The 19,232-nt window shown below is 49.7% G+C and overlaps 3 protein-coding genes across 3 annotated transcripts; 1 reads left to right on the forward strand and 2 right to left on the reverse strand.

The window, feature by feature from the left end:
• Positions 1-214: 214 nt before the first annotated feature.
• TGME49_277880 (hypothetical protein) lies at positions 215-2,664 on the reverse strand. The gene has a single exon (XM_002370452.2). The coding sequence runs from the start codon at positions 2,141-2,143 to the stop codon at positions 1,043-1,045; it is 1,101 nt and encodes a 366-aa protein (XP_002370493.1). The 5' UTR covers positions 2,144-2,664; the 3' UTR covers positions 215-1,042.
• A 182-nt stretch (positions 2,665-2,846) lies between these two features.
• TGME49_277870 (hypothetical protein) lies at positions 2,847-10,355 on the forward strand. The gene is made up of 6 exons (XM_002370451.2): positions 2,847-4,384; positions 5,162-5,182; positions 5,689-5,841; positions 6,751-7,143; positions 7,758-8,562; positions 9,000-10,355. Exons 1-6 carry the CDS (start codon positions 4,277-4,279, stop codon positions 9,092-9,094), a joined length of 1,575 nt encoding a protein of 524 aa, XP_002370492.1. The 5' UTR covers positions 2,847-4,276; the 3' UTR covers positions 9,095-10,355.
• Positions 9,822-19,082, reverse strand: TGME49_277860 (hypothetical protein). Its single transcript, XM_018781782.1, has 5 exons — positions 18,049-19,082; positions 16,777-17,016; positions 15,875-16,069; positions 15,227-15,306; positions 9,822-14,512 (listed from the first exon to the last, which is right to left on the reverse strand). The coding sequence occupies exons 1-5, from the start codon at positions 18,829-18,831 to the stop codon at positions 14,359-14,361; spliced, it is 1,452 nt and encodes a 483-aa protein (XP_018635153.1). The 5' UTR covers positions 18,832-19,082; the 3' UTR covers positions 9,822-14,358.
• Positions 19,083-19,232: the final 150 nt, after the last annotated feature.

Raw genomic sequence — 19,232 nt, forward strand, 5'->3', positions numbered from 1 at the left:
ATCTATCTATCTATCTATCTATCTATATATATATATATATATATATATATATGTATATATGCATATGCGCATCGATACATTGGTGAACATCACCTGCTTATACTTGAATTCACCTGGCTCCAGCTGCCTCTGTGTGTGTCTATAATGAGCCTCGTGACCTCTATCGACCCCTCTGTCGCTGTATTGGCTCTCTATCGCCTTGCCTGCTTCTCCGTCGCCTCCTCCCTCACTTGTTCTCCCTCCCTTTGTCCTTCTGACATTCGATTTCTCTTCTCTACAACCTTCCTCTCTCAGTCTCTCTCTTTTCGCACCATTCTGCCTCTCGTCTTCTTCCTGACACCGTGAGCGAGAGAAGGCGCAGCAGCCGTCGCAGAGAAGCGAAAAAGAGACTGAGACGCGGCAGACGAGTGTGAGAACGAAAAAACGCAGACAGGAACCTGATCGAGTTCGTTCGCAACGTCAACAAGCAGCGAGAGGCCGCCAGACGCCGACGGCAAACATCGAAAAATTGAAAAAAATATGGACACCAACGAGAGGAAACAAGCTCTCTTCTTCTCCCCAAGAGATCGAACCATCCTTTTTCGAGGCACCCCACAATTCTCTTCCGGAAAACCCAGAGGGACAGTCCCTCTTGTCTCTCCATCCATCCTCTGCTCTTCATCACTATCTCTATCTCTCCACACAAATGCATCAGCCACTCTCTCTCTCAAAAGATATTTATATATATATATATATATATATATACAATACTTATACGTATATACACTGTATGCACATACATGAATACATGCCTAACGACTATACAGACGCCCATATAAAGTATATACACGTTTTTATGAACACATACATATCTAACGCATTCATATACATATATGTACATATACATACTATACTTACATTTACGCATATGATTATATATATATATATATATATATATGTATATGTATATATGTATATGTATGTATACCTGTTGAGAGAGCAGAGGATGAGCAAGAGGGATATCGAGACATCGTTGAGGAGCAAGAGCGGCTTTTGCTTGCGTTTACGGCGAGACGAGGACGGCTCTTTGGAAGGACCTTTGCTCGCAGACCCAGCTACAGAAGCAGGCGAACATGGCGAGAGAGGTTAGAAACCAAAGGAAGAGAAAATACTCTTGCGGCGCGCTGAGAAACGCACTCCAGAGGGCATCGACAGAGAAGCCAGTGTACGTCTCTGGCGGCCCGACCTGAATGGTTCGCGAGCTGTACAGACGCCGCGGTTGCATCTGAAGCGTCTCGAGAGCGAGCGGCGAGTGACGCGCAGAGGCCGAGGCAGGCAGCGGAGACGCAAGCCGAAAAAAGCGCGAGAGAGAAGGCTGAGGGGAACGAAGCGACTTCGCTGGCGGCCAGGGAACGTCGGAAGCAGAGAGTGGAAGGCGAGGGGCAGACACCGGAGAAGGCGCGCCAAATGGTCGATGGTCAAAGGGAAAGAAGTACGACGGAGACGAAGAGAGAGAAGAAGAGGGAGGAGAGAAGACAGAGAAGAAAGAGAAAGGAGAGGAGAAGCGAAGAGGGAGAGTGAGGAGGAAGAAGACGGTGGTGATGCTCGCGGCGGCCGCGAGGAGAAGAAGTATGCAAAGGGGGAGCAGAAGCAAGTAGCGTTGAGCGGGGAGGGAAGACGACACAGACGACAGAAGATGAGATTTTCGTAGGGAAAGGAGACGAAGAAAACGACGAAAAACGCGAGCACAGCCACAGGATTTCCCGATGATGCGGCCGCGCCTCGGTGTGCCTTCTCGGCGATGCGGTGCGACAGAAGGAGAAGAAGACATTCGAGAAGACGCAGAGGCAAACACAGAAGGAAGAAAAGAAGAGAAGGAAGAAGACAGAGTCGGAGACGAGCGAGGCCGCTCTCTGCTTTTAGGAGGAACGAAAGTCTCCCTACGAATGTGAAAAGACGAGAACTCTGACATACCGGCAGCACTCCTGTCTCGGCAGCCATCAAGAGAGGAGGAGGAAGAAGAGAAAGAAGATGCAGAAGAGGAAGAAGATGCAGAAGAGGAAGAAGAAGATGCAGAAGAGGAAGAAGAAGATGCAGAAGAGGAAGAAGAAGAGGAATGTGATCCCGCAAGGGCCGCGGATCGAGATAAGCTCAGAGACTGCATGTTGACAGAGAGAAAAACGCTGGAAAGTCAGGAGATAGTGGACAGGTGGAGACACAGTCCAGAAAAAGAGATGAGAGACGGCGCCAGTCCTTTTGCGAGGGACCATGAAGAAGAGAAGAGGGAAGAGAGAAGCAGGGAGACAGTGAAAGGGAAGACGAGAGGTAACTAGGAGAAGAATAGACAAAGAACAGCGCGAAAGGAAATAGAGAAAAAGCAGTTGAGTGTGCGCAGCTGCCTGGGGCGCGGACCGCGAGAGAATAGAGAGTTGGCCATCAGAAGAAGAGTCGAACTCGAGAGGATTTCTCACTTTTTTTAAGTGGAAGTCCTTCACTGGTGCATTTTTTAGACTTCATTTCGAAACAACTCACCCTGAAGCCGACAGATACCAGCGCAAAGCGAGGGCGCTTTGTCATCGACCGGCACACACACACTGTAGAGCTGCCCAGCCAGAGACAAGAAGCGAGGCGCGAAGAGAAGTGCGGAAGTCACTGGGATTCTCCAAATGGAAGAACATCCCCGCCTTTGCCTCTGAGGGAAGAGGCAACTGTCAAAAGGAGGTCTTTACAAGGAAGGAAACAACTTGACTCTCTCCCCGCTTCCTGATCTGCCGCGTCGCATGTCAGCGCGTCTGCTTGGAAGAAGACCTTGTTGCAGAAGTTGCTTCAGCGAACATTTCCTCAAATTTTTCTAGACAAAATTAACAATTCTTTTCCGTGTTTCCTCGTGACTTCTTTTCTTCGTCATCCTGGCGGCGTCTCTCGAGGTAAAGGAACGATGCGAGAGCCGTCTTCTTCGTCGATGCTGGACTGCGACAGCTGTTCGCCTTAGACTCCCGGTCCTCGTTTTTCCCCAAAAGGCAAGAGGAGTTCCGTGAGAAAGATGACAGAGTTCCTTTGTCGTTTCCCTCTTTCATGAATCTCTGCAGTGCCCGAAGCGCCTCCTCCTCTTGGTCATCTTCCTAGCAGGCTCGCGCTGCAGAAGAGTGACTCTGTTCCTCGCCAGTTGCGGAATCTGAGTTTCAGGGGAATGCACTCTTGTTTTGACAATCCTGTCCTTCAGTTCACCTTCTGATGCCGAGAAAACTGAAAACAGAGGCGGCGCATCCGCACTCGCTCATCCGTGGAGCGTTTCGCAGCCGGCGTCTCCGTCAAAATCCAAGGCCGCGCCAGCATCTTGTCAAACGAGGCATTCCGTATAAAACATATGCATGCATACATATATACACATATATACATCTATATATTTATATATTCGTATTTTTATATATTTACATATATATATATATATAAATATGCAGATAAATAGACAATTTGATATATGTATTTATATACATGTGTATGTACGTATGGGAGTCTGCATTGTGCGTATTTGCTTTGAGAGTTCTTTGCCCGTTTGAGGATCTGCAGGCGCTCGCCTCGACCGCTTTTCTGACTTCTCCTGGAGAGCCACCGAGGACGGTTGTTTTGCGGTGTCAGCGGCGGCGCGACTGTCGAAGTCTTTTGACATTTTTAGGGGATCTTCGGAGAACCTCAGCGAGTTTTTGCCAAGCAAAAAGTCCAGGGAAATTGGGGGCGATAGGAAAACCGAGGAGTTTCGGCTCATCTTCCTTACGCAGTTCCTTCGTTCGCCTTCTGGATGTGTTCTGCTCGTCTTGTTTTGTCTCACCTTTGTCCTCGTTTCAGCTTTCCTTTTGTTCCCTTGTTCATCTCTCACTCGAGCCTTCTGGCCGTTTCTCTTCGTCCCCACTCTATCCTTGTCCTTGCATTCTCTCTCCCCTTTTTCAACTGGTTCTGGCTCTCTGCTTTCCTTCGCCTTCCTGCGTCGGTCCAGTCCACTGAACTGCGCCTCCGGATCTCCCAGTTTGCGCCTTTCTGACAGAAAATCCTGAACTCTTGGGCTGCGAGGCTGGCGTCCTTGCCGAGGCACCAGCCTTCCGAGCGAGCCACGGTAGGGGAACTCACGGCGTCGCCTGCGATACCTGCCGCTTCCGCAGTCTTGCGATTTTCCCCTCGCGAACCTCGAGGACTGCGAACGGTGTCTCTTTGGAATTTGCATTTCTGCGCCAGCCGCTCTTTTCTCTCTCTGTCGCCTGCGTTTTCGCTCTCCACCCTTCCTGAACTTCCTGCAATCACAATGGGGCAAACGCAGTCGATCGACCTCTCCGACGACGGCGTAGACGACGTCCAAATCCGGCGACGCGAACGAGATGAAATGCGGACAACGCGTCGTAAAAAGCCTGAGGTATGAAGAAACATTGTCGTTCCGTTGCGCAACTTGCTCTAGGTCTCTCTCGTTGCTCTCCGGCCGGATCACGCTGTCATCCTGTACCCTTCGTGAGCCTCCTGACAGTCCTTTCCATTCTGACTTTCTACCGTGTCTTTCTGAACGCTTTCTGCTTGTTCCTGTTCTGGTTTCTTCTCTCCCGAGTTCCCGAGTCTCCTTCCATCGCTGCAAACGACGTTTGCTCAAAACGACAGTGCCTCTGGGATTCGCCATGTCAGTTCCGAGTCGAGAACACAGTCACCTTTTATTCCATGTCTACATATTTGTAAATATTCACACATATATTTATTCATATATATATATATATATATATATATATATATGTTTGTACATATATTTAGTTGTATGTGCAGGCGCGTACATAAATATAAATTACTTCGTATATTCATATATATATATATATATATATATATATATCGTTAATTGTGTGTTTATGCATAATTATATATGTAGGCGTGTCTATGGATAGCCGGTATATGTGCGGATTCGTAGAGGCGGCTAGGCAACATGTAGAGGTGGAGGTTTCGAAAGATGAGAGAGTGGAGAGCCTCTGTGGACTTGCCTTACTGTGACCTGACGAGGTAGACGAAACGAAGAGCGGCAGGACTTTTGGAGGAAGAGAAGAGAGACCCGACTCGCGGTTTCGGGGGATATTTCTCGGTGCGTGAGAGCGCGTTCGTATGTCTCTGTATGGCTGTGTATTTTTCGATTTGGTTTGCGACTGTTTTTCTTCAGGCAAAGAAGAGACTCGATGCCGTAAGTGAAAAAACGCTTTCCCCTTTGGTGTTTGCGTCTTCGAGTCTCTGAACCTTCCTGTCTTTTTGTTCGCTCGAGCTCGCCAGGTGTACGTACAGCCGACACGTTGTCTCTCGCGATTCGTCTGCGCCTCCATCCGCGCGTTCGTCCCGACAGGTGGTTTCCCTGTGTTTGCTGCTTCTGCTGCTTCTGCTGCTTCTGCTGCTTTTGCGTTTCTCTCCTGCGTCTGCCTCCCGCCTCGGTCTCCCTTTCCCCTGGCGTTTCGAGACCGTTCTCCGCGTTCTCGCGTCTTCTTGCTGGAGCAATCCTTGGTCGAGCGTCGGGCGTTCGTGTCTGTTGGACGTGAACGGATTCCGGCAAAGAGGCGCCAGGTGCTCCCTTTTCCTCCCCAGCTTTCGTTTTTTTCTCTTCATTTCTCGCGGTTCGTCTGTGCGGCTGCGTCTCCGGTACGTTTGAGCCGGCGTCTGTGCATGCGGTCGAACGCTTTCCTCTCCTCCCTTGCTCAGTTCATGAAGCACACTGAGGCTCCAAACCACATTCGAGCGATCCGCGAGGCCGGCCGAGAACGCGAGAAGGACGACGGCGGCATTGAGGGTACTTTTGAAATCGCGGACCTCGTGAGGAAGAAGAAGCCCAAGGAAGACTCGGAAGAATTCAAGGTCAGCCTCCGTCTCCATGTTTCAGTTTCCTTCTCGTCCATTTGTTTTTGTTCGACCTCCCTCCAAGCGTGGGTACTCTCGGCTCTTCCGTCTGCGTCGCTCTGTGTCTCTCTGTCTCGGATGCTTATCTGTGTCTCTCTGTTTCTTCGTCTCATTCGCTCGACATCTGTTCTTCGCGCTGTGCATTTCCGGCGAATTGCTGGAAGGAAATGTCTCGCCGTGTCAACGAGGCTGTGAATTCTCTGTGCGTTGCTGTCGTCTTGGCTACTTCTCAACCTCGATCTGGAGAACGCCGTGGAGTTCACTGTCGAGACGGGCAGGTCTCTCTCGACGAAATGGAGCGTTGGGAGTGAAGAGCTCGACAGGCGAGCGTACCTCTATACCGGGTGATTTTTCATTCAACATCCTGGAGCAAATCAGCTGTCTGCGAAACTCCTGTCTTCCTCGTATTCTTTCACCGCCTTTGTGACCCCTGGCTGCCGAGTCTCCTCATCGCGTTCTTCATCTGCAGTGAACCTGTCAGTGCCGCGCTTGTTCTTCGTCACTCGCCGTTCCATTCTTCGTTCTCGCTTCCTGTTGAAATTTACTTCCTGCCATGGTCGGGTCCTCCTCCACTTTGTTTCGTTTCTTTTTGGCTGGGTGTCCTTTTGTCCTCTCCTTTCTTTGCTCGCACCCTTCCTCTTTGCCTTTAGTGCTTCATTTTCTCTCCTCTCCTCTCGTGCGCCAAATCCCGCATTCACATTCTTCCTGTGACGCATCTCCTCGTTTCTCGTTCTCTCATCTTCCTCTCTGCTAATCTCACCCGCCTCGCCTGGGCTCCTCTCCGTTTTCTGTTCGCCTCGGTATCTCTCTTAGCGTCTCTTCCCTTTCCACCCTGTTTTCGCTTTGCTCGTGTGCCTCGCTTTTCAGGTGGATGGTCCGCTGATGGATCTGCCGAAGTACGAACAGTCTGAGAGTGAGTCGTCTTCCTCAGACGACGAAGACCGAGGACAATACCATTTCGAGATCTCCACTCTGCAGAAAGACGCGCCGCTTGCTGTGACCGACCCCGAGGCTCACCCTGTGATCATCGACGGCGAATGCGCCGTTGGAAAGGAACTGAAACTCCGAGACTGTTCTCCCCTTGCTCGCGACTTCCCGATCTTCAGAGTTGAGTGGTACCTCGGGACCGACATTGGAGACGCTGAAAAGTTCTCCGTCCAATATGCCAGCGAAGGAAGTCTCTCTCTCCCTTTCAGCGTCCCCGACGATTCTGTAGGAAAATATATCCAAGCGAAGGCCTACAGGAATGTCGAAGATCAAGTAAGAAAACAACACTAGAGGCGCTGCACTCATGCGCAGGGTTTACGTTCATGTGCATGTATATATATATATATATATATATATATATATATGGGCATACTCATGTATATGTATATATATATATGTATATGCATGTATAAACACATATATAGACATCTATCTATCTATCTATCTATATATATATATATATATATAAATGCATATATATGGAACTGTGTCAGTTCCTATCCGTCTACCAAGGTGAACTGAGTATCCACTCAGATGCACAGGCAGCCACAGTCAGTCCTTGTAGTATAGATATGTATATGTTTATCCTTGAATGTCTTTGGATCCGGAGGTATATCTGTCTGTGTCTCAGTGTGTTTGTTTGAATCGATTGAATTTGCAGGTGTGTATGTGTCAGTTATACTGTTGCTGTCTGTCAAGAGAGGTTGAGCTTTCTCTGTGTTCGTTGAATTCATTCCTGCGTTTCTTGGCAGGTCTCGTGCCTTGTCCACTTTTTTGTGAATGCGAGTGCGAGGCCTTGGCTGTTCTCAGGCTCAGCATGTGGGTCTGTCGCTTGCTGTTCTCTTTGCCGCATGCGTCGCGTCTCGGTTCGTTCTTCTTTTTTGCAGCTTCACGAGACGCAGCTCGCGAGCGCAAAGGCCGGCGTGTATGATCCACACATTGGGGGACCTCGCCATACAGACTACCTGCCTCCTCCGGGCGTCGTCCGCGTGTGCTCCACTGCGGTTTCCGGTCCATGTTTGATCTCGGACGCATCCGCGTACGTACTGCTCAAGTGCCTCTCGCGGGGCGCCTTCACCTGCGCTGTGAAGCTCAGAGACGTCTGGAAGCGCGACAGCTACGGGGAGGCGTTCGTCTCGCTGGAGGGGAGTCGAGCGCTCGCGAAGAGTGGAAAGAAGCTCCCGGCGACGCTCTTCGTCGACAACGCAGGTCTCCTACAGCTGCGCTACCGCCTGGCAGACGTCGTGAAACTCACAGGCGGCGACGGCAGCGATTTGGGAGTGCTGGGGCTCGACCTCTTTGGCGGCTTGCTCGGTGGCCGTACTCCCGAGGGACAGGCGGGGCTGTGGGGAGACGCCGAAGTCGACGACGCGTCTGCGGCGCCTGCAAAGGTGGAAGATCTCGAGAAGTTTTCAACGAACCTCGACGCGGTTTCTTTTCGACCTTCAGAAGCGCCAAACACAATCGTCGCGGCGCTGGAGTGGCAACCGACAGACGGATCCAAGGCGGGGAAACAAGACTTTTTCAGATTCGACGTCGACCCTGCCGTCGGCCGTGACAACGCCCTCTACGTCCTGATCGGATTCCAGGCTGCTCAGGCGAAAAGAAAATTCAACCAACGGGAATGGGAGACCTATGTGCAACGAGGGAACTTACAGGTAGCGAAAGACCTCGTTCAACGCTACCTCGAAGGCAAGTCCCTATGCCCCAACAATTTCACATCCGGACATATATATATATATATATATATATATATATATATATATATATATATATATGTATACACTAGAGAGTGTGCAGCTACATGTGTACATGTATAAAGATGTGTGTGTATATACATATTCGTCGGCCGCGGACAGAGAATTCTTTCAGCGAGATAGTTCTCGATGTTCCGGAATCTGTCTGGTTTCGCCGGTGATTGTTGAAAACAAAGTCTGACAGTTGGAGGGTGTCTTGGATGCATACGCGAGCCTGTGTGACTTGGTGGATCTTGCGAGATTTCTAAGACGTTTCTCTGTTGACTAGGAGAGACCGACGAGAGAAGTTACGTCAGACAAGGGAGAAGGAAAGGCGCGCAGTTGAACGTTGTCGCTGAGACAGATGGTCTTGCGTTTGTTGTTTGTGTTCAGCAATAACGAGGAAAACAGAGGAAACTCGTCCTGCATTCGAGAGAATGGCAACAACTCCCTGGTCGATTCTGAATGCGCCTCAGCGCCTGACTTAGCTCGTGTGAACTTCGGTTTTTCTGTCTGCTTTTCATCGCTTCCTTGCTTTCTCTCTTCGCCATACAGGCGACATCTCCCGGTTTGTCTGGCCCTTCAGACTTTTCAAGCCACTGCCGCCTGGCACCCCTTTTTCTTCTCTTCTGTTCTTCCCTGGATCGATTGTCTCTGCAAGCGTACAAAAATCACACTTGGTCTACTCCGCCTTCGATGTCGTTCAAAACCTCCCGTTTCCGTCTCCCGCTCTAAAATCCAAAGTCCAAAGAGACCCGAATACGCAGTGCTTGCTCTCGCTATGTAACTGGAATCCAGTACCTATATACATATATATATATATATATATACATATAGACAGATATATATATATATATACAGATATATATATATATATATATATGTAGGCAGATAAATAAAGAGGTGCAGAAGGTGCGCAACATTTCAACACTTCGGAAGTTATAGTGAAGCTCTCGACTTCGTTTGAAAAAAACGTAAACGCACTGGGGAAATCATTTCGCCTTCTTCAAGCGGAACCGACAAGCAGTTGGCGTTTGTCGGGGACGGCGAGCCGAGTTTTGGATTCTGGCGAGATTTCAGGAAACGGAAAACTGTTTTTCCCCGCGCGCCACCCGTTGCAGAGCTTATGAAACGCACGAGCGTATCGAGACAGAGAGCGAGAAAAGCGAAGCATACGTAGACGCGGAGGCCGCCTTAAGGACGGGTGAAAAGGAGCGGAGACCCAAGAGGGAAGGAAAGGATACAAGGAGAGAGAACGCGAGAACGACAGTGGAAGGACTGCTGCAGAACCTCCAAAAGCTCCAAACCACGACACCCTGCCTTCTACGCGGGTCCATTTGAAGCCGTTTTCGTGATTCGACAGTCCGGCAGAAAGCCTTGCGCACAACGAAGATGGAGGCTGCAGACGCGCGTTGGTGTCTCTTGGAAAAAAAGACTTGGGGGCAAACAGAACTTCAGGGGAACCGTCGCAAGAGCCTTTCGTTCAAAAGGGGAAAGGGCATTCTCCCCCATCTAGCGAGTTCACACGCTGTGCCTGGAGCCTCTTTTCCCCACAGCGCATTCAGAAGAAACCGCGAAGGCTAGCAGGTTCCTGCGAAGACGAGAAGGCGAACCGTTTCAATGCAGTGGACTCGCTGACGCATCTGAAAAAACGGAAAACCGGGAGCACCTCGCAATAAGGTTCTCCCCTAGATGCAAAGCGAGGACAGGGGCGGGTCGCTGGAGTGCTGTCTCTCACCGGCACCCACGATCGACGGGAGGCCGGGAGAAGGAAAAGACAAAGAAAACGAAATGTTTCTCCAGCCGCGGTGTCTCCGTCGCTGGCTTAAAGTCCGCAAGCGGTGAGGGAGCGAGGAACGGGGAAACGTGACCAGAGAGGAAAACAGACTGAGAAGAAAGCGACGCGAGAAGAGCGTGACGAGAAAAAAACAAGATCCCCGAAAAAAAAAGATCGGCTCCATGTCAGGGAGCTGAGGCAGAAGAGACTGCTGAAGAGCCTTCTGACGATCGTCGTCTTCTTCTCATGGTCACCAAGTACCGTCCAACGCCTGCAGCGAAACGCAGAGAGGGAGAGCGCGCATGCCACACCGATGTAAACACCCCAAACTGAAGCTTGCAGTGTTTCCGTTACTTTTGTCTCTTGCATATCCGCCTGCGCGAGGCAAGGCTTCTCTCAGAACTTTATTTAGAACATTTTCTGATTCCGCAACGCACCTCCCGACAGCGGCTGCAAACTGAAAGCGACCAGCTCGAGGTCCTCGTGGTGGAGAAGATTCAGTTCCTCGTGGGCCCTGCCGAGAGAAAAAAAGGAAAACAAACGAGGACAATTTCACATCTGAACGAGGACGCAGGCAGGACAGCACAGAGTGGACATGCGCCTTGGCGGGTCGCCTCCGCACCTTCCTTCTCCTGATTCCCTCATTCGCTCCTTTCCTCTTTTCTCTCGTTTTTCGTCCCCTCTCTCTGTCGTTCTCGACACCCTTCTCGTTTCTCTCCCTGTCCTCGTCGTTGGCTCCGACTCGGGCGACTCCTCGCCACTCTCCGTCCTCTATGCTTCACCGTCCTCGCTGGCTTTCTCTCTAGTGTCTCGTCCGTTTCAATTGTCTTTCTCCTTCACTCTTCCGTCCTCCTGTCTCAGTCTCGTTTTTCTCCTGGTTTCTCCTCCTTCGCACTGCCAGAGTCACGCTCTTCCTCAACAGGGTTACCTCCTTTGCGGTCAAGGTTTCGTTTCCTTCGTTTTCTGCTTACGTGGAGAGGTCGACAGGGAGAAGGAAGACCAGTCTCCCGTCGTCGACGAGGAGCCTTGCGGCCAGATTCAACAAGTCACTGACGACCGTTTGAGGGTCGTATAAAACCGTAGGAGAGATATACGTCAAGCGTCTGCACAAATCAGAGCAAAAACAGAGAAAAGGCATTCACACTGCTGGGACAATAACACAGCCGCTGAACAGCCACCAAGGCAATCTACCAAACGCGCTCTTCCACACTTCTGACTTTGAAACGACTCTATTACTGACATGTCTCTCCACGCTCGCCCATTATACAGATATATATGTATGCATATATATATATATATATATATATATATATATATATATATGCAACGAAACCTGTATAAAAACATGTACCCAGCACTTCAAAAAGAACCGGATGCGAATATCATCGAATGAAACATTTGTTGATATTGTCGGTAGTCTGTGTAAGTGCCTTCTTGTTGCTCTAGAGCCATTTATTTATTAACTTGGCGATGCAGCAACTGCATGTTGAGAGACTCGGTTGTGTGTGGGGGTGTCTTCCGCGGGACTGACAGAAAAAGCGTCTGCGGGGAAGTCTAAGGAGTTTAAGAGAAAACGAAGCAGTTTAACCTCGAGAGAAATGAACCAGCAGAAGAGCCTGAAGACTTGCGAAACGTAAAAAAACCTAAACAATGGACTGAGAGACATACAATTGCTAGACCTAAAAACATCAAAGCACAACAAACAGCAAACTCTGAAAAAGGACGGAATATTGGAAAGCATTGTAATAGAGAGAGAATCTCACTCTTCGTTTGTGCGTTCTTGCCCTCGCTTGTGCTTCTGCTGGTGGCCAGACTGCCGTGCACCCGCTCGGATCCCTGAAGAAACCATTTGGAAAAATAAAAAAAAAAGAATATCGACATTTTGGCAACGGGGGCAGGAGCGCCGGCCAACCAGGCAAGAAGACCGAGGAAAAAAGTGACGCGTCAGTAGTCAGCAGCCAATGATCACGGCACTCCCCTTTCATGGTGTGTCTACTGAAATCGCAAGGGCAAGGACAGGCAACCCATTTCACACTCACTGCCGTTTACCATAAAGAACTTTCTCGCTAATACGAAATACCGCCCATGCGCGAGCTGCCGTATTTGAAAGCCTCTCGCTTTTGTTCCTGCTTCTTTTGCTGTTCCTTGTCTTCTCCTCATGCCTCGTCTTCTCGTCCGTTTCCTTCCTCATCTCCCTTTCATCCCTTTGATGCTTCCCGACCCTGTCATCGTCTCCTCCGGTTCTTTTGCTTCGCGTCGATACTCGCAGTTAACTCTTTCGTCCGTTCTCTCAACGACGAAGCACGGTTTCACTGCCTTCTTGGCATATGTCTTTTCATGCGAGCTCCTGCAAAAGGTAGCGCGCGTAAAAAAAAAACTTTCTGTTTCATGGGTCACCGCAAGGGTGCTCATCATGGTCAACGCAGAACGGTGTTCACTCTCCCAAACTCGAATTCGGAGAAATTCCAGAACGCTTTTTCATTGCTCTCGTTCGCCTTCTTCTTCCCCTCCCATGGCTTACCGTAGGGCGGATCGGTGACGATAGCGTCGACCCAAGGCTGGCCTGCAGAGCACCCTGACCTCTCCAAGTATGCGCGTTTTCTTCCGCTCTGCTGCTCTCCCTCGGCGCGCTTCTCCAATGTATGCAAATCGATCTCCGCCGCAGCCTTCGGATGTTCCCTGGCCGGCACGATGGGCGGCGGGAGCCTCCACACCTGAGAATGAGAGAGAACAGCAGAGGACGAAGCATGAGCTACACAGAGGCAAGGGCATCACATATTGAATGCATTGATAATCCACTTGAAGTCTCACAAAAACAGGAAATACCTCCACCAGCATGAAGCTTGAAAAACGCGTGTGGCGCGGGAGCGAGACTGTCCGAGACGCGAAGGAAAAGACGGCGATGGAAAACACAGAGAGGAACTCAACAAAATGCTCCGGCAAGTGCATTTTCGAAATACCCAGTCGAGAGACAGAAACGCACATCTCGTAGCAGATGCCACTATCAAGCGACTATATAGCAATAGGGGGACATACGCATAGATGTATTTGAAATAAAGGATATGACCAAATAGAGGGGAAGTCCAGATATATACAATTACACTAATGTACAAGCATGAATACATAAATATATATATATATATATATATGTATATATATATATGTACATAAGTATATGCATATATATATATATATATATATATATATATACGTAGATGCTTCCAGGTTAAACCGTTCGACTGGCGGAGAATAGGGTGACGAGAAAGCGACGGTCCGACGTGATAGCGGGGCGCGAAGCCGCGAGAAAAGAGGCCTTGAGAAAGAAGTCGCGAGCCACTGAGGAAAAACGCGAACGCGACTGCATCAGGCACCTCCCCGTCCGCGGCCCAGCGAGACTGAGGCAGAAATACTGCAGGTCGGGGAGACAAAAGTTTTTCCAGACAGCCTCCAACGTACCCACGCAGCGTTGTCACCTCGAACGATTTCTGGCCGGGGCAGTCCGTATTCTTGGAAGTTTCGGAAGATGTCTTTCTTCGCTGAACAGAAACCAGCGACAAAACCGCAGTTCCGTTCTTCTCCAACGTAGCCGCGATCTCATTCTTAACATGTCGCTGAGTTCCTTCTGTCGCTTGCCTCACTCCCAAACCTAGGCTGCCATGACCGATTTGGAAACAAGAGTCACCACGAACATGTTTACGACGTCCGAATGCCCTTTCCTCGCCAGTTCTCGTCTGCAGTCTTCTGCTTGTTCGTGGTTTGCACACCCTCCGCGTTTCTCACATCTCCTCGGATTCGCGCTCTACCTCTTTCCCCTCCCCTCCCTCATCTCCCGTTGGTGCCTTTGCAGGTCGCCTTCTGGTCTCGGGGCGCATCAGTCCTTTCTGTTGTTTGCGTCCCCCTCGCGTTGGAAGCTTCCCTTCCTTAGTCTCGGTTTCACCTACCAGCGGAACCTGATCGCATTGCCAGAGCTGGCCTTCACTCGCTTTTTTTTTCTTCCTCGCGTTTTCTCTCGAAGCCGGGCCAGCCGTAAGTCTTACCGTTCGGTGGGTGTTTTATGTGGGGATTCAGATACGCAACGCTGTATCCCTTCAGGACGCGAATGTCGATATCGGAGCCGACGCATGTCGCTCTGAAGACACCGAAGCAAATGAGGCATCCTGTGGCGTCCTGGGCGTTCCCCCACTCGTGAAAACACAGTTCATAACAAGGAGGAGACCATCCACAAGGAACCGACGTCTGTATACATATATAAACATACATATATATATATATATATATATATATATAAATGTATATATATAAATGTATGTATGTGTGTGTCCATACGTGTATAGGAATGTATGTGTGAACGTATAACTGCCGTGTGTGAGTGTCTGGATCAGAGTTGATGATTTGATTCAGCGGCCATGGGAGCAAACGATCCCTTTATGTGGCCAAGTGACGTCAGAAAGTAGCGACCTTTGCAGACCGGCTTGTCGTCCCCAAATCGATAACGGATGCGTCTGAATCGATATATCTACATAAACAAGTATCTGTGCTTGGACAGGGAGGCAGCAGGAACATACAACTACATATATATATATATATATATATATATATATATATTTCCAAGAGTCGCAAAGTGCACTGTTTACAAGGATAACTGTATGAGAGAGTGGCAGACTCCCCATGTACCCCTGCAAGCGTCCAAACGCAGGAGGTCCCGAAGCCGAACGCGTGCTGACTGACAAATGAGCGAATAGTGAGGAAAGGCGAGATGAACCGTCGACATGAACATGACAAACTGGACAACAGAGTCGAAAAACGTTTGACGGCAAGGACATGATGCAGAAGCTACGCGCACCCGTAGTAGGAGGCAGAGATGAGAATACTTCCTGTTCCGACGAACGGATCGAGAACGAGAGTTCCTCTCTTCACCTGCGCCTGCAGGCAAAGCAAAGTCCGATGTTGGGAGCGCTTCGCTTCACCTTCGCTCTTCCCCCTCCTGAAAAGTCGAAGGCCAACCGCTCCGCCGACACACGGAACACAAGTCGCAAAGGGCAGAGACACACTTAGTCTAAAACGCTCACTCTCTCCTGACGCGCCCACAGACGGACAAGACGCCATCCCCCCTCCGTCCACAAGCATCACCACCGACCGAGAAACCTCAGTCGCCTTGGACTCGCAGCTGTTTCAGCGCCTGTCCTTGACGGGCGACCTTCTCAGCAGCTGGGCCTCTTCCCTTCGACCTTCGCTTCCCGACACTTCTTGCTCGCTGCCTCACCGTAGCCCTACGACTCGTGGTCGGCTTATATACGGGCACGGCCTCTCCCGACGCAACTGTGTGCTCCCACGCATGCGAATACCACACAGATACAACCACATGTACACATTCACAAATACATATATATATATATATATATATATATAAATATAGATAGATACATATACATATATATATATATATATAAATATATATATGTATTCCTTGGAGTTCGGTCCTGCAGCTCACCTGATGGCACATGAGGAAGGCGAGTTCGACGTCGAGGGAGGTTGGACCGAGGACGGGTCGGCGAGAAAGCCGCAAATGCCACCACCACGGCTGCGCGGTTTTGTCTGCGTGACGAGAAGCAATTTCGCGGCCGAGAAAAATCCGCAGCGGCTTCTCTGCAGGCCGGTCGCCAGGCTCGGATGCATGCACCCACTCCTGAAAACAGAAGCATTCCGTGCGTCGCTCAAACGGCGAAATGGACGGGAACGTTGGAAGCAGCGATGGTTCCCATCATTGCTCAAGAAAAGAACTCGAGTCCTCTCACACTCGGAGGAACTCGAAGACGCGTGTGTGTGTGTGTCTGGTTGCCCAGCTCTGCTGTGTCGATCTCTCAGACGCGCAGCCACCCGTTTCAATATCGGTGTACGAATTCCAATCTTCATATATATATAAATATATATTTATATATATATATATATATATTTATATATATATGAATACATATACAAACGTGTTTTGTAATGCGTCATTAGTATGGATGCAGGCGTATAAATCGCGCGCTCAGGGAGCTCGGAGTTGTGATCCAGTTTCTTCTTTTCTATCCTGAGAAGGCGCGCAAACCTCTTGGAGCCTGCAGGAGGGACAATCGCAGCCCACAGCATGCAGTCGCCCAGAGAGCTAAGCGCCTGTCTGCGGCGATCCATGAGCCTCGATCAGAAGATGTCACAACTGGTTTTTCACATTTTTTTTATGCATATGTGTGTGTATTTTGTGTAGTAAATAAGGGTGTGTCTTGCATACGTGTAGATCTGTGTGAAAATCTATTCTGTATTTTGTATATTCAGGAAAAAAGCACAGTGTGATGAGAGGAGTTGCGACGGCTGTTGACCGACACCTTGCTGTCCAGATATCGGCTGACGAACCTCAGCAAGGGCCAGGGTGACGTCGGGATGCTCAAGCGAGACTCTTTCTTTGCCCGAAAAAAGAGGTGCAAAGAAGTTCATCTTCTCTCGCTGCTCCTCGACAGAGAGCGACTTCCCAAAGGCCTTCACTCGAAACGACCAGGTCCGACGATCGTTGACGTAGCGTCGAAAAAGCGACAGATTCTCGGGCCGCTGCATCTGCTCCATCACCTCCTCATAAGTCTCCCCCTCAGCCCAGACCTAAAAGACACGAACGAGGACACCGAGTACATTGAAACAAATAACTCCGAGATGACAGAGCCCTCGACCTACGACAGGCCGAACAAGCAAAGGAGAGAGAGACCATCACACATCACACAGATAAATTTCTACAAAATTAGCTCCTGTAACCGGGAATGCACCACTATACCCCTGTGTCGATCATTGTACCTACGAATATATACGCATATATCTTTATATGTTCTTAAATATATTTTTTTATTCGCATTTACCTCTATTTATATTTTTATATATTTACAAGTATATACGCATATATCTTTATATGTCTTTATATTTTTTTATTTACCTTTACCTCTATTTATATTTTTATATATTTACAAGTGGGGGTGCAAATCACAGGTTGCATCATCCACTAAGAATCTGCGTCTTGAAACTTCAGAAGGTACACAGATGATACGTCTGCGCTTCTGCACAGCAGTGACCAGAATTCACACACTCTTTAGACACCTGTAAATACATGCATATATGCATTATATGTTCAATTGCGTTTGCATGCTCAGACTGCGTATGTCCTCAACTCGGGTCGACAGGACTAGGGTGAATCGCAATATTCTCTCTCCACTGCGTTTGCCGAATTGTCAGCTCTCCAGTTGCTCGCATGAAGGCCGTCAATGGCACCTCTTTTTTCGTTTATTTGTATACCGTCTCACGCCTGACAGTCAACCTAAACGCAATGGGCTGACAAGTTAAACGTATACGCACCTCATGCAATCTACATCTGTACCCATATATATATATATATATATATATATATATATATATATATATAAAGAAAAACATGAAACAAATACATGTGTATGTGAATGTACTTATAAATATATATATATATATATATACTTATCTAAATGAATATATCAATTGGAGTTTGACTTGTGGTTCGACGTGGATTGCCAGGACAAACGTCCAGTTGACTTCGAGTCTGTGGTTGATCTCATCCTGCAGTGCCAAGAGACAGGTCGTCTTCGCGGGAGGCCCTGTTTCTTCGGCGCTCACTTCGATGAACGCGCGAACGAGAATGCTCTTTTCCAGGATCCGGCAAGCTGCTTCTTCTGAGGGAAAGTGACAGTAAACGAATTGCTTTCGAGAAGCTTCTTCAGGGCGGCATGCAGCGAGAGGCGCAGCCGGCGCAGGCGCCGAAACAGTCCACGAGAAAGCAGGCGAAGAGCAGGGAGAAGACGGCGGCACCCGGAGAACAGGCGACGTCGGCGGCGAGGCCTCAGCGAGGACGTTGGGGGGTGCCGAAAACGCAGGAAGAGCATTCGGCGCGAGCGAACTCAGCGGCGGAGGCGAGGAAGCCGAGGACGTAGGGAGGAGCGGAGACCCAAATGGCGAGGGCAAGGGAGGCACAGACGGCGAAGAGCACATCGAAGGCGGAGGAGGCGACGGAGAAGCGAGAGGCGAAGCAAGAAGCGAAGCAGGAGGAAACGAAAGAGAACAAGAAGGACCACCGCCAGCAGCTGCGTTGGCGGCAGTCAGCGGGGAAGGCGGATACGAGACAGGTTTGGGCGTTGAGGAAGATTCGCGAGCCTTTTCGCCTCCCCACAGAAACGCCTTAGAGACGCCTTCAGCTTCTGCGAGGGCTTCCAGTTCCTCAAAACGGAAGTCGTTGTACTCGTTATGGCAGAGAAACCAGCAGAGCAGACGGAGCGCCCTTGGCTGACGAGAGTCCTGGGGAACCACAAGGCTCGACGACACACAGCGAGACGCAGAGGCAGGAGCAGGAGAGAACGAGGGAGAAGAGGACGCATGAGGAGGCGGGGGCTGCAGAGCGGCCATGGTGGCGAGAGGCGGGGAGAGAGAGAGAGAGACGCGAAGACGACACAGAAGTCGCTGCGGTTCCAAGCGGAGGACGAGCGAAGCCCAGAGCAGAGAGAGCAAGCGATCTGGTGGACGCGGACGGCAAGAACGAAGCGGCGGGGAAGCGAATCAGAAGGTCCTCCCGCTGTTCGGTTTTCAGAGTGCTGCTTCTCGATGAGGGCACAGAACACAGAAATGGAGACAGGACCAGCAGAGAGAGCCGGCCGACGCGACAAGGTGAGAGAGAGAGGTCCGAAAATGAACAAACTGTAAAAAATCCAAGACTGCAGAGAAAAGTAAAAAATATTCCAAAACTGAAAAGAAAAGCTGTCCAGATGCACGCGCTGTTTCGAAGCTCTCGCTTTACTTCGGCGGTTCGC

The sequence above is a fragment of the Toxoplasma gondii genome, chromosome XII (genome assembly GCF_000006565.2).
Source record: "Toxoplasma gondii ME49 chromosome XII, whole genome shotgun sequence".
In the NCBI taxonomy this organism is placed as follows: Eukaryota; Apicomplexa; class Conoidasida; order Eucoccidiorida; family Sarcocystidae; genus Toxoplasma; species Toxoplasma gondii.

Excerpts from the sequence above, each read along its gene's own strand:
- TGME49_277880 (XM_002370452.2), bottom strand. The coding sequence starts at position 2,143 with ATGCAGTCTCTGAGCTTATCTCGATCCGCGGCCCTTGCGGGATCACAT.
- TGME49_277860 (XM_018781782.1), bottom strand. The coding sequence starts at position 18,831 with ATGGCCGCTCTGCAGCCCCCGCCTCCTCATGCGTCCTCTTCTCCCTCG. Across the intron at positions 16,070-16,776 it reads TCACCCTGGCCCTTGCTGAG|GAGTGGGTGCATGCATCCGA; the intron begins GTTCGTCAGCCG and ends TTCTGTTTTCAG. Across the intron at positions 14,513-15,226 it reads ATCTCTGCCTCCTACTACGG|AGCGACATGCGTCGGCTCCG; the intron begins GTGCGCGTAGCT and ends CGGTGTCTTCAG.
- TGME49_277870 (XM_002370451.2), top strand. The coding sequence starts at position 4,277 with ATGGGGCAAACGCAGTCGATCGACCTCTCCGACGACGGCGTAGACGAC. Across the intron at positions 4,385-5,161 it reads CGCGTCGTAAAAAGCCTGAG|GCAAAGAAGAGACTCGATGC; the intron begins GTATGAAGAAAC and ends GTTTTTCTTCAG. Across the intron at positions 7,144-7,757 it reads ACAGGAATGTCGAAGATCAA|CTTCACGAGACGCAGCTCGC; the intron begins GTAAGAAAACAA and ends TCTTTTTTGCAG.